This window comes from Hypanus sabinus, chromosome 4 (assembly GCF_030144855.1).
Source record: "Hypanus sabinus isolate sHypSab1 chromosome 4, sHypSab1.hap1, whole genome shotgun sequence".
Classification (NCBI taxonomy): Eukaryota; Metazoa; Chordata; class Chondrichthyes; order Myliobatiformes; family Dasyatidae; genus Hypanus; species Hypanus sabinus.
Window position 1 is genome coordinate 14,401,529 of NC_082709.1, and position 13,622 is coordinate 14,415,150.

A 13,622-nucleotide genomic window follows, 5' to 3' on the forward strand; every position below is an offset into this window, starting at 1 on the left:
TGGTTAACCTCTGAATATAAATTGTCTTTAAATCAAACTGAACATTTCAATGATACTACTCAGCATGCTGAGAAATAGGTATAAAAATAAATGACTCCTTTCAAGATTGACCAAGGATTATGAACGATAAAACATTATAAATGGAAAATGACATACTGTCTGGATTTGCGTGATTAAATTAGATTTATCCTGGGAATACTGTTGCCATGAGAACTGCCATTGCCATAGAAATTGAGCTGTGCAAGTAAATGTTCAAAATATCTCTTTATCTTTATTATACCACATCAAAATATTGTAAGGTGTTTATTCTTATGTACGGTATAACTGTGGCAAAGATCTTAGTGCTGTAGTGCAAACATGGTGGTTTTTTGGCATTGGTGTAATATTGGATAGTCCTGATTTACAGAAGTATGGTATTTCAAATCTGAAGGCAGATGATTTCTACAACATGAAGCTGAGAAGATCTGCAGATGCTAGAAATCCAAGCTACACACACAAATTGCTGGAAGAACTCAGCAAGTCAGACAGCATCTCTGGAAAAGAGTACAGTTCTGCTGAAGGGCCTCAGCCGGAAACGTCGACTGTACTCTTTTCCATAGATGCTACCTGGTCTTCTGAGTTCCTCCAGCATTTTGTGTGTGTTGCTTAGTTTCTACAACAGCTGGTTCAAGCTACTTGAAGACATATAAAAATCACTAAGCTCGCACACAGTCTTCTTCCTAAGCCTATCGCCCCTACTGGGGGTGCAGGCTACTAGAGTCCTCTGTTCTGGGCCAGTCTTTCAAATTTTCCCCAGGTGTAACCCATTTTTGAAAATCTTTCTCTCCCAGGAATGAGGACTCTGGAGATTCTGTAGCACTGGGATTTTACAGGATGAGGTTACCAGACCCATGTCCAACCCTCCTACTTGTATATCCAAGCTTGGGACCATCCATGGTGGAGTTTGGTAGCACAGAGTGGCTTGCACCAATTGTCAGCTTCTTAAGAATTCAAATGTTACTGTTGGACATCTTCAAATGACCTTTCCAATAACTTCCAAAATAACTGTGATGATAATAGTTAAAATTATAAATCTTACCCTAGTGTGATTCTAAAAATAATTGCAAAGTGAAGACAAGGAGGTATCAAACGGAACTAATTCAAAATTGGTTGGTTTAAACTTATTGAATATACTTTCAAAACTTGAAGACCTGTCATACATGAAAAAAATCGTTAATAGTTTAAACCATTAAGCTACCCGATACAATATATTAAGATAAAAGCTTCAAATGGCTAAAAGTGCTATTTAATTTGTCTGATTGTGTCTATGTTTTCTCCTTGACCAGCCCTAATGTACGCCAGTATCTTTGGTAATGTCTCAGCAATTATCCAGAGACTGTATTCGGGAACAGCAAGGTATCATATGCAAATGCTTCGAGTCAAGGAATTCATACGCTTTCATCAGATTCCCAACCCTCTCCGTCAGAGGCTAGAGGAATATTTCCAACATGCTTGGACATACACAAATGGCATAGATATGAATATGGTATGTGCATAGATTTGTTTATTAATGAGATTCTATTTAAATAGAACTGTGGCTGACAAATTCTGTAAATAATGAAGATTGGGTAAATGCAGGCACACTGGAACTACTAATAAAGGGTAGAAGATACAGGTACAGCTACTGTCAGGAATTACTTGTTCTTGGCTCTGAGGTAAATTAGTATTCTGCAATTCAGAATAAATTGAGTGAAAACATAAAATATCATATGTGGCAACAATTATTGAGTATTCCATTAAATTCTAATATTACACATTATCCCCTCTAGTCTGTGCCACTGTTATTATTTATAACCTGTGTTGAAGACTAGAGGTTTTCATTCAAAATTCTCAAGCTTAACTGTTTGAAAAGCTGCATATGATTGATGCAGTCAGAAACCAAGTCAGTACTGTCAGTTGTAGAAGATAATTTCCTGACCATGTCTGACACATTTGCTTAATAGTATCACTGCAAACAGTATTTGAAGCCCTGAATTTAAGCAGAATGACAGCACTGGAGACATAATACTACATTAGCTACTACAGAAATATCCTGGTGTTTTGACATCTGCCTCCAATTTACTGGTAAAGTGGCATTAGCAGAATTTCAAGTGTATTAGAATTTTAACTTCTTGAGGATAAAATAGCTGATAGTTAAGGATAATTTTGTAAATGTGTCAAGGTATTTTTCATTCTGATCATCAGAAATGTGTGGAAACAAATAAGAGCTTTAAGTTATTTTAATCAGTTCACATTTTTTAAAGAACCGAGAAGATATCATCACTGAGTTAAATCTGCACTTTCAGAATGGAACCGATATATGGGAGTTGGCTTGTGCACTTCCTTTCCTTGTCTGGCCATCAGCCCACTTTTCTGGCAGATCACGAAGTAACAATTATGCAGCACATACTTAGTTTCAGTCCCTGGACAAACATTTAGCTGGGCTGGATTGTATTTTTGATTGTGTATAATTATAATATTTATGGCCTGAATTAATATAAATTAGAAGTCTTATTATTGGTCGGCAATACTTGCAAACTTATAATTTAAAACATTATATTTTAGTTCCCAGTAAACAGATTGTGGTATTAACAGTTAAGCTGAAATTCCACTGCATAATATTTGCAAGGCTTTTATAAAATTTTAATTAAAAATTAACTGCAAGCTACTTGCTATTTTATTTACTTGCGAAAATATATGACAAATTTTGTTAGCACACGGTGGACTTCTCGATCAATCTCAAAGTTCATTCTTAAATTCATAATGGTAAGTTACAAAAATAGATTCATGATTATACTTCAAGGAAGCAAACCTTTTGGCCCAGTTCGTCAATGCAGACCAGGGATCCTGCTTGAACTCATATGTCTGCATTTGGCCAATATCCCTCTAAACCTTTTTCTATCCACGTTCCTGTCTAAATGTCTTTTAAATGTTGTGACTGTACCCAGCTCAACAACTTTCTCTAGGAGTTTGCTCCATTTACCAATCATCCTCTGGATGGAAAACTTCCCGCTCCCCCACCCCCCCGTCTGATTACATTTTTCCCCTCTCACCTTAAACCTATGTACTCTAGGACAGATTAACAAATTTAACCTGGGAAAATGATTCTGACAATTCAACACGTCTACGTCCCTCATAAATTTTATATGCTTCTATGAGATCACTTCTCAGCCTCCGACACTCCAGGGAAAACAACTCCAGTGTACCCGGCCTCTTCCATCCAGTCTTGGCAACACCCATGTAAATCTTTTCTTCAGCCTTTCCACTTAAGGGTATCCTTTCTGTAGTTAAGTGACCAGAAATGCCCTCAATACTCTGCATGGTCTCCCCTGCATTTTGGACAGATGTAACATGATGTCTAGATTCTTGTACTCAGTGCTCTGACTGATGAAATCACTGCCTTCTTTACTACCCTGTCTAATGAATATATTTCCTTATTTGACAACAAATTATTTTATTCTCTCTACTATTCAAAGGACAACAGCTTCCACTTATATAGCACCTTTATCATAGCAAAAATCACTGATGAAACTTTAACATTAAAGCTGAGATTCCACTGAATAATTGTAGGACTTTCGTAATGGTTTAAGTAAAATTTAACTGCAAGCTACTTTAATACAGGGTCACTTTCAAAACAAAAAAGATGTTGAGCAAAGAGGTTTTTAAGGTAGATGCTAATGGCTTGGTCCAATGGTAGGTTTTTAACAGTAGTTTAAAATGGATGAGGAATGACAAAAATATTCTAGAGAATTTCTAGAGCTTGTGGTACCTATAGGCATGGCTGCTATTGGTACAGTACATCAGTTAAAATCAGGGACATTCAGGAACCTCAAATTAGAGAAGTACTGATATCTCAAGAATGCTGAGTGGCAGAAGAGCTCATAGAAGCCATGGAGAAATGGGACGAAGGATTTGAAAACAACAATGAGAAACATATCATAATTAAAAACTAGTGTAAGTTAGCAAACATAGAAATGTTGCAGGTTTTCAAAAGCATCATATTTACTGAGATTAGAATGAGGTATCATATCATAACAATCACATCTAGACATAATGTGCATGTTTGAGAGCATCACCAACATACGTTTCACTACATATGATAATCTTTCTAAGTGTAATAACATGTTTTGAACCATGTTATTATGTTTCAAGTCCCAGTTTAAGATATGCCAGTATAAAAAGAAAATCAATGTACATTTAATTACTTGCTGTACTCATAAAAACTTATCTCTTCCTTATTTGCTTCACAACTTAATACTTGGAATTACTCAACCCCCTCTGGTAAGAACAGGAGGTATATATATCATTGTTGTATATATAAATGTGGAACAATAAACATCATTAATATTGCAGCTTACTGAACTTTTTTGGTGCTTTTATATTTAATTTGAGCTTTTTGCATGAGCCTGTAGTTCAATGATGAACTATAAAGAAATGGGGGTAAGGTAAATTGTGGGAGTGAAGTATAAGATAGAGATAACAAAAACAAATTACAACTTGTTATATAACTCACAAATTGGTTGTCATTTGATTAAAAGCTCTCATCCCACAGTCCACATTACCTGTGTCCTCTAATTTCCATATGCATATGGCTTATGTTATGTTGACTTTCTTTTAAGTGTTTTCATTGTGACTTTATGACCTTTGTACAAGTTGGCTTGCTTTACCATTGTGATTAATTCTCTCTGTCTCATGGCTTTACGTCCATGCCATGTGCATGACAACGTTACTGTATTTATTGCACTTTTCCAGCCTTTAACCCATTGCACTCTTGTCAGGTTTGCATGATTTTTGAACAAGTTGCTGCTGTATGACATTCTCAAACATTATCATCATTAAGTCTGACAGAAGTTAATGACAAAATAATTTAAAATATACAGAAATCTAAATTACATACCTGGATGTAAAAAACTACCTCTCTTGGAATCAATTGACTGTGTGATCCTATGTATAAATACCTAGATATAACATTAACAAAAGCTTGCTACATTATATATAACTATCTATAAGAATGTAATAGCATTCTATTCTATTTTAATATATAAGTATGATTGAAAATGTCATGTGCTATTAACAAGTAAAGAATTTTTACAGTAAACTAAATTTAGAAGAACACTCTTCTAAAAGACACATCTGAAATCTTGTTTATTTTTCATAAACTAAAACTGACTAGCCGTCCCAGAAACTCAAGGAAATGTGATGTTTCTCTTGTATATTGGCCCGGAATTTGTGATCAGCAACAACAAACAAAATTTCTACTTGTTTAAGCTAACTGTTGCAGATGCCAATAGAGTTTTTGCCAGCTTTTAGGCAGCTTTTTGTAGTGATTAGAGAGTCTTTTATTTCCTGCATGCTATGCTTGTTCAATCGATCGATAGTACTTGTGGGTGGAAGAAACTGTAAGGTGCTTCCTCAAACAATCTAAGTGGTGCATCTTCATGTAAATCAGTGTGTCTTTTTCAATGTAAAGTTATGCACAAAAAAGAGAATGGTGAGATTAAAAGAAAGAAAAAAGGAGAATATTTTATCTATTCTAAAATCTACAACAATAATGAATTCTAAGTAAGAACCCTACTTGTAAATTTGAATTCTCATTGCATGCTCAGCAATAGGAAAAACTTATGATGCTGCTAACTAATTACCTACAACCTCATACACCAGCCTAACATTTTCTGTTTTTTTTTGGTTACTATTAAATGAATAAGTACCACTTCAGCTTCTTCATTATTTTGATGCTGAATCTTTCAGCTAGACCCCAGTGTAGCAAAGTTTCCATGTGACTAGAGCAAATTGGAGAGCAACTTAATGATTTCCACAGTTAATTGTGCATATGTGGATACCCGAAATTGCTGTTTAATTCATTTGGCAACTATGGTGAGCTGTGATAACCTCACCATTATTTCTGCTGTAAAATAGAGGCTAATGCTCTGTTCAAGTCGCAATAGACTTTACAAGTAGATAAAGCAACAGGAGATAAAATGACGATGCAATTTTGATGGATACTAGATTACCCTGCATGTGCTACTATGGTTTATTGCATTTGGCTTTAATTTGGTGTCTCTTGCTGATTTATTCTGTCTTCTCGTTTGTTCTTCTCAAACTAAAAGGAATCCTGCATTAGAAGTGTTATGCATTCATCATTTTTTAAAAGGAAATGGAATCTGTTTTAAATCAATTAATAAGTTTTTGTAAACGAGAATATGTCTCATTTATGTGTCTTTCCCTTTTATATCCAGGTTTTATGACTTATTTTTTGAGATGAAGGGTAAAAGTTATTTATAATTAATGTGGAAAATATAAGCTTTTATTGTGTGTTATCATGATGAATATGTCCTCCAGGTTTCATAAGGATGGCAACCCTGATTATTACATTTAAATAGGAAGAGATTATATTGTGATTATTTGTACCATTTCTACCCATATCAGAACACAAAAGATAAAGGAGGTTTTGTGTCTGGGAAGATTGCATTAATGTTATCGAGGAAACTGTTACAAATGGACTATAATAACAGTTCGGTAGTATCATAGTCCTAGGAGGCAGAAATTTACCAGGAGCAGTGTGATGGTACAAGTACTAATTCTTATTTCTATTTGTTTTAAATTCAGAATGAAATTAAAATGGGTTAAATAAGTAGCCGCCTGGAGAGCTGGAGATACATCTCTACCAAAGTAGGTGTGAGGTGTTCCTTCCCTTGACCAGCCTTCAGCTCACCTGCGGGCAAGGTGTAGCCCCTGCTTAGCACCCCCCCCCCCACCCGATCAGAGTCACATGAAGCCATATGAGCAGCTGGTGCACATCACAAGTCCTGGTTATGTGACCACTGACACCAGGCAGACAAACTCTGAAGAGTATTGGTAATGGCTGGGATCACCCGTCACTGCCCAGAAGAAGGCAATGGCAAACCACTTCTATAGAAAATCTTGCCAAGAATGATCAGGGTCATGGAAACATCCTGATCACCTATATCATATGACACAGTACATAATGAGCAAATGAGATAAGCAGGCTGTGATGTTTTCGACTGGAAGCAATTATTTTAAAACAATTTTTCTTCAACAATCATTCAAAGCTCTCATCTACTGAGTTACTGAGACAGCTTCAACAGCATTGAAGAAATTCAATTCAGGATAAAGCAGTCCAAGTGATTGGCACCACATGCAGCATCATCAATGATTATTCTCATCATCCCAACCACAAAATGGCAACAGAATATAACAGCTACAAAATACACTCCAGCAATATCTACTGGACCTCCCCAGCCTGTGACTTTTAGCAGGACAAGAAGGACAAAGGCTTCAAGCTCACATAAATAGCTCTTGCAGGTTGGCCTCCAAGTTGCACATCATCCCTAATTTGGAAATATATAAAAACTTTTCTTCCATTACCACTGCGTCTAAATCACAGAACTCCCTGCTCAATAACACCTTCAGAAGAAGTTCAGAAAATATTTCACCAACATTTTCCCAAGGGCATATAGGAATGGATTTGTGTTGGTATTGCCAACAGTGCTTATATCCCAAAAATAATAAATAAAAAGAAACAGAGACATACTTTGCTAAGAACTGTGCCTGATGATGGCAGAGGTTAAATGTCACACTGGTGCGCTGGCAACGACTGAAGCCAGGTGTAGTGCAATGACAGACACCCATGCGGAGTTTATGCATAGGAATTCCAGCAGGACATTGAAAGCTCAACCAAGTGACACCGTGAGCCAAATCATTCTCAAAACAAGGACCCCACATTAAGTGCTAATTGGGAGTCCACTTTAAATAACCGCAGTATACAGAAACCCATACCAATCAAAGTAAACTTGACAACATTAAACGGAGAGCCCGAGGGATTAATGACTTGAGTTAAGACAATAATTAACAAGTGCTCGAGGAGCTTTGGTGCCCAATGCTCTACAGCTTACCGCCCAAGCCTGCGGGGCTCATGGCAGCTAAATATTTGGAAGCCATAACCTGAATATCAACTTATAAATCTTTTGTCACTGAGGGAAAACAAGAAAAAGTGTTTCTGTCAACATTCTCAGTAGCTTTTCCCAAACCTAGTAATTAGATATAAAATGCTGTGAACATGGTTCTTGTGTGTAAGGTGGCCAGAGGGCTGATTCTAGCTTATGCCCGTAGTAAAAATCTCTCTGTTTTACGTTTTGTAGAAATTCCCTGGAAAAGATACGGCCTGCTGAGCAGTAATCCAGATTGTTCAAAGTCATATGTCCATGTCAGCAGACCAGGCTTAAAATATTGTGATGTTTGTTCCCCATATCAGGTGTACCAAGTGGTAACTTGAACATTCAGCAACCTTCCACTGAGCACAGCACCATATCAAATGGTAATTACAATACACCAGGAAGACTATACATGCATATTGTAGTGATAATGGTGAAGAAGAGCTCATGGTTTGATGCCCATGCATTTCCTAAGTGGCAAAAAAACCAAAGAATTTGTAGATATATACAAACTCAAAAACTAGTCCTCCTGTTGTCATACTGAACAGGAAAATCATTCAACCATATTGATTGCTTGAACATACAATGTTTACTTTGAGTTTTACACAAACCTATCTAACTTGGTTTAGCACTATTTGCCAAATCTTAAAAATGCACTCTTTGCAATGTCAACTAACTTGCAGAACAGTAATTTGCATGTTTAATGTGCTTGATAATAGATACATTATTGTAGCCTAACTAAGTGATGAGATCTGGAATAAGAGTTGAGCTCACTCTGACAAATGCAGACTGCCAAACACTGTGGATAGAGGAAATCTGAAAATTAGAATAGGAAGTCCTAGAATAAAACTGAATTGGAGTACGTGGAAATAAACTTGTTTGAAATAGTCCAGAATCTAAATATCGAGGAGAAGCACTGGTGGCTAGGTCCATTTTCTGCACTTTGTATCAGTAGAGCAGATGATCACATCCATCAGGCAAATGAGGATGTAGATCAGAAGTTGGGTCAGGGCAGATAGGAAAACCATAAAAGAAGTCAGGTAGAATGAGGAGCAAGAAGGTCAGAAGGAGTAGAATGTTTAACAATGGAGTGCTAATCCATTCTCCTTAAAAATAGCAAATGAAGGAGTCATCCTGCTCTTCTTGGATTAACCACCTGGTCAATATGTTTCAAAGACTTGAAAATTATGCTGGATGATAGCAATGGGGGACAAGGAAATGGTAGATGAACTGAATAAGTATTTTGATTTGTCATCTCTGTAGAAGACACTAGTATCCGAGACGTTCTAACGTGTCAGGGAGCAGAAGTGAACGCAGCTGCTATTGCTAGGGTGAAACTGCTAGGGAAGCTGGAAGATCTGAAGGTAGCTAGGTCACCTGGTCCAGATGGACTGCACTGCAGGGTTCTGAAAGAGGTAGCTGTAGAGATTGTGGAGCATTAGTACCGATCTTTCAAGAATTAATTGATGCTGCCATGGTTCCAAAGGATTGGAAAATTGTAAATGTCGCTCCGCTCTTCGAGAAGAGAGGGAAGCAGATTATTAACCAGTTAGCCTAATTTCAGTGGTTGGGAAGGTCCAGAGTTGATTGTTAAGGATGAAGTTTCAGAATACTTGGAGGCACATGATAAATGGGCCAAAGTCAGCATGGTTTCCTTAAGGGAAATTCATGCCTGACAAGTGTGTTGGAATTCTCTGAAGAATTAACAAGCATGTAGACAGAGGAGAATTTGTAGATGTTGTGTACTTGGGTTGACAAGCTGCTGCACAAGAGGCAGCTTAGCAAGGTAGGACAGAGCAGTGGCTGATTGGCAGGAGGCGAAGAGTTGGAATTAAGGGAGCTTTTACTGACTGGCCGCTAGTGACTAGTAGTGTTGTACACTGGTCTGTTTTGAGATCACTTCTTTTTACACCCTTTTTACATAATTTGCATTGTATGTCAATGATCTGAATGGCAGAATTGATGGTTTTGCAGCCAAGTTGTGAATGATCTGAAGATAGGTGGAGGGAACAGGTAGTGCTGAGGAAGAAGGGAAGCTGCAGAAGGATTTAGATAGATTCAGGAAATGGGCAAAGAAACGAAATATGGAATACAGTGTCTGGAGGTGCATAGTCATGCACTTTGATAAAGGGAATAAAAGTGTAGATTATTTTCTAAATGGGGAGAAAATTTAAAAACTCGAGGGCAAAGGCTCTTGGGTGTCCTGGTGCTGAACACCCTAAAGGTTAACTTGCAGGCTGGGTCAGTGGTGTAGAAGGCAAATGCAATGTTAGCATTCATTTCAGGAGGACTAGAATATAAAAAAGGAAATAATGCTGAGGCTTTATAAGGCACTGGTGAAGCCTCACTTGCAGAATTGGGAGCAGTTTGGGGCCCTTATCTAAGAAAGGATGTGATGACATTGCACGGGGTTCAAAGCAGGTTGAAAAAAATTATTCTGGGAATGAAGGGGTTATCGTATGAAGAGCATTTAATGGCTCCAGGCCTATTGTCGCTGGAATTTAGAAGCATAAGGAGGAATTTCATTGATTCCTAATGAATGTTGAACGGCTTAAGTAGAGTTGATGTGGAGAAGATGTTTGTTATAGTGGGGGAGTCTAGAACATTTAGAGACATCTAAAGATGTCTATTTAGAATGGAGATGAGGAGGAATTTCTTTAGTCAGAGGGTGGTGAATCTGAGGAATTCATTGCCACTTATGGCTGTGGAATGGGGTTGGGAGGGAAATGGATCAGCCATGATCAAATGGCAGAGCAGCCATAATGGGCTGAAAGGCATAATTCTGCTGCTCTGTCTTATGGGCTTATAGACATAAATTGAAAAAGCTTTTCATAAAGCAGCATCCATAAAAAGAGTAATAGGTAACATTTAAGGTCTGGGACCTTTTGTCAGAACTGAGAAAGAGAAAAAAGTGTGAATTGTCTATATCAGAGGAAGTGGAGCTGGAAGACTGGTAGAACAAAGGGAGATCCCTGTTAGGGAGATCAAATGTCCTGTTGTGGCAGGTAAGAGGCAGTTAAAAACAGAGTAATCTTTACTTTAATTTCAAAGACTTACTTTTTTTAAAAACAGCCAGGAATTTTCAGCTGCTGCCTCAGGCCTAATCAGTGTCAGATAATATGCAAAGCATCTAACATCTCTTTCAAATGAGGACATTGGAGTCTCTTCCTTTCATTGTAATACCAACTGGTGCAAGTCCTACTTGAAATGAGCACAGCCTTCCTATCCACTATGATAGAACAGTTAACAGCAGGATTTCCAGGTTATTAGCTGTAGCTCTTCTACCATGGTTGCCTAACTTGATGGCACTGCCAACTTCCCCATTTCTGCAACTTAATAAAGCACATCAAATTATCATTTGTCATAGAATCATCAAGCATTACAGCACAGAAGTAGGTCCTTCAGCCAATCCAATCCATTATTCTGCCCAGTCCCATCGACCCACACTTGAGACCATAACCCTTCATACCCCTCCCATCAATGTACTTAAATTTCTCTTGAATGTTGAGGTCAACATCCACCACTTTTGATGGCACTTTGTTTCACACCCACACGAACCTCTGAATGAAGCTGCCCCTCAGGTTCCCCTTGAATATTTCATCCTGCACCTTTCCCCTATGATCTCTAGTTCTAGACTCACCCAACTGCAGTGGAAAAAGCCTGTTTGCATTTACTCTATCTATACCCCTCAAAATTTTGTCTCCCTCAGTCAAATCTCCCGTCATTGTCTGACACTCCAAGGAATAAAGTCCTAACCTATTCTAACTCATTTGATTTAGTGATTTATTAATAAAAATGTCAAATTTGTATATAGAATCCCACCAAAAGCTGAGAAAGACCAAACATTAATGCTTCAGATCCCTTCATTATCAGTCCTATTCTGCAGTAATTCAGGATGAAGCTACACAAGGATTATACATTTGTATGACCTGTAGCATTTTCGATTATTTTATTTAAAGTTCAGTATATTCGGAAGTGGGATAGTGTGAAAAGCCAGATCCCAAAAGCATTTTGGCTAGTTATTATTAGGTGTGATCTGCATTCTGCCTGTTATATGAAAATAAACATTCTGTAGAATGTGCCAATTCCAGAACCAAAAGTTAACTTAAATCAATGGGGCGGCAAGGTAGAGTAGAGGTTAGCACAACACTTCACTGCACCAGCAACCTGGGTTTAATTCCCGCCACTGGCTGTAAGGAGTTTAGACATTCTCCCCGTGACCACCTGGGTTTCCTCCGGGTGCTCTGGTTTCCTCCCTCAGTCCAAAGATGTACCGGTTGACAGATTGATTGGTCATTGTAAGTTGTCTTGTGATTAAACTAGGGGTAAATTGGGGGTTGCTGGGTGACGCAGCTCAAGGGGTAAGAAGGGTCAGTTCCATTCTCAAGAAAAGAAAAAATAAATATAATAGGAAAACCACAAAATCAATAACTTGTTATTTATGTCTTCAACTATTTATTTGTTATCTATTTATTTATTTATTATTTCTTTCTTTGTGTATTTGCACAGATTGTGGCTTTTGCACACTGGTTGAACACACAAGTTGGTGCAATGTTTCATCAGTTCTATTATGGTTACTATTCTGTTGTAAATTTATTGAATATGCCACAAGAAAATGACTCTCAGGGCTGTAGATGTGACATAAATGTACTTTGATATTAAAGTTACTTTCAACTTTCAATTCTATAAGGCGAAAGGAACAATAGTGCAGACTATTATCTAAATGGGGAGAAGGTTCAAACATCAGAGGTGCAGAGGGACTTGGGAGTCCTAGTGAAAGACACCCAGAGGGTTAATTTACAGGTAGAGTCTGTGGTAAAGAAGGCAAATGCAATGTTGGCATTTATTTCAAGAGGAATAGAATATAAAAGCAAGGGGATAATGCTGAGCCTTTATAAGACACTAGTCAGTCTATATTTGGAGTATTGTTAACTGTTTTGGGCCCCGTATCTCAGAAAGGAAGCGCTGTCATTGAAGAGAGTCCAGAGGAGGTTCATGAAGAGGATTACAGGAACGAAGGGGTTTTTATATGAGCTTTGGGCCTGTACTCACTGGAATTTAGACTATGGGGGGGATCTCATTGAAAACTACCAAACGTTGAAAGGACTAAATAGGGTGGATCTGGAGAGCATGTTTCCTATGGTTGTGGTAACTAGAACTAGAGGGTACAGCCTCAAAAATGAGGGACAACCTTTTAAAACAGAGGAATTTTTTTTAGCCAGTGAGTAGTGAATCTGTGGAAAGCTTTGCCACAGACAGCTGTGGAGGCCAAGTCCATGGGTATATTTAAGGCAGAAGTTGATTGTTTCCTGGATTGGTCAGGGCATTAAAGGATATGGCAAGAAGGCAGGTGTATGGGATTAAGTGGGATCTGGGATCAGCTATGATAGAATGGTGGAGCAGACTCGATGGGCTGAATGGCCTAATTCTGCTCCTATGTCTCATCTCCACAGGGCCTTATAAGCAACACTTATTAAAATGTGGAGGCTTGATGGGGGTTCTCTATGCTGCTTATATTTTCATTAGACATCATGGAGGAGTTCATTCATTTGAATTTCTGGGAGAGCAGGAGAACAGCATTGTAGTGAAGGCAGATTGTTGGAAGGCGCTGGGAAAATGAGGCAAGGAGAAGAAATAGGGTATATGAAATTG

The 13,622-nt window shown here is 37.9% G+C and overlaps 1 protein-coding gene across 1 annotated transcript in view; it reads left to right on the forward strand.

Moving 5' to 3' along the window:
• The window catches only part of LOC132392425 (potassium voltage-gated channel subfamily H member 7-like), a 529,705-nt gene that overhangs the window by 465,151 nt on the left and 50,932 nt on the right, over positions 1-13,622 (forward strand). Inside the window, exon 9 of the mRNA XM_059966250.1 lies at positions 1,326-1,525. Within this exon, the coding sequence (XP_059822233.1) occupies positions 1,326-1,525 (200 nt within the window). The remainder of the gene's footprint in view (positions 1-1,325; positions 1,526-13,622) is intronic.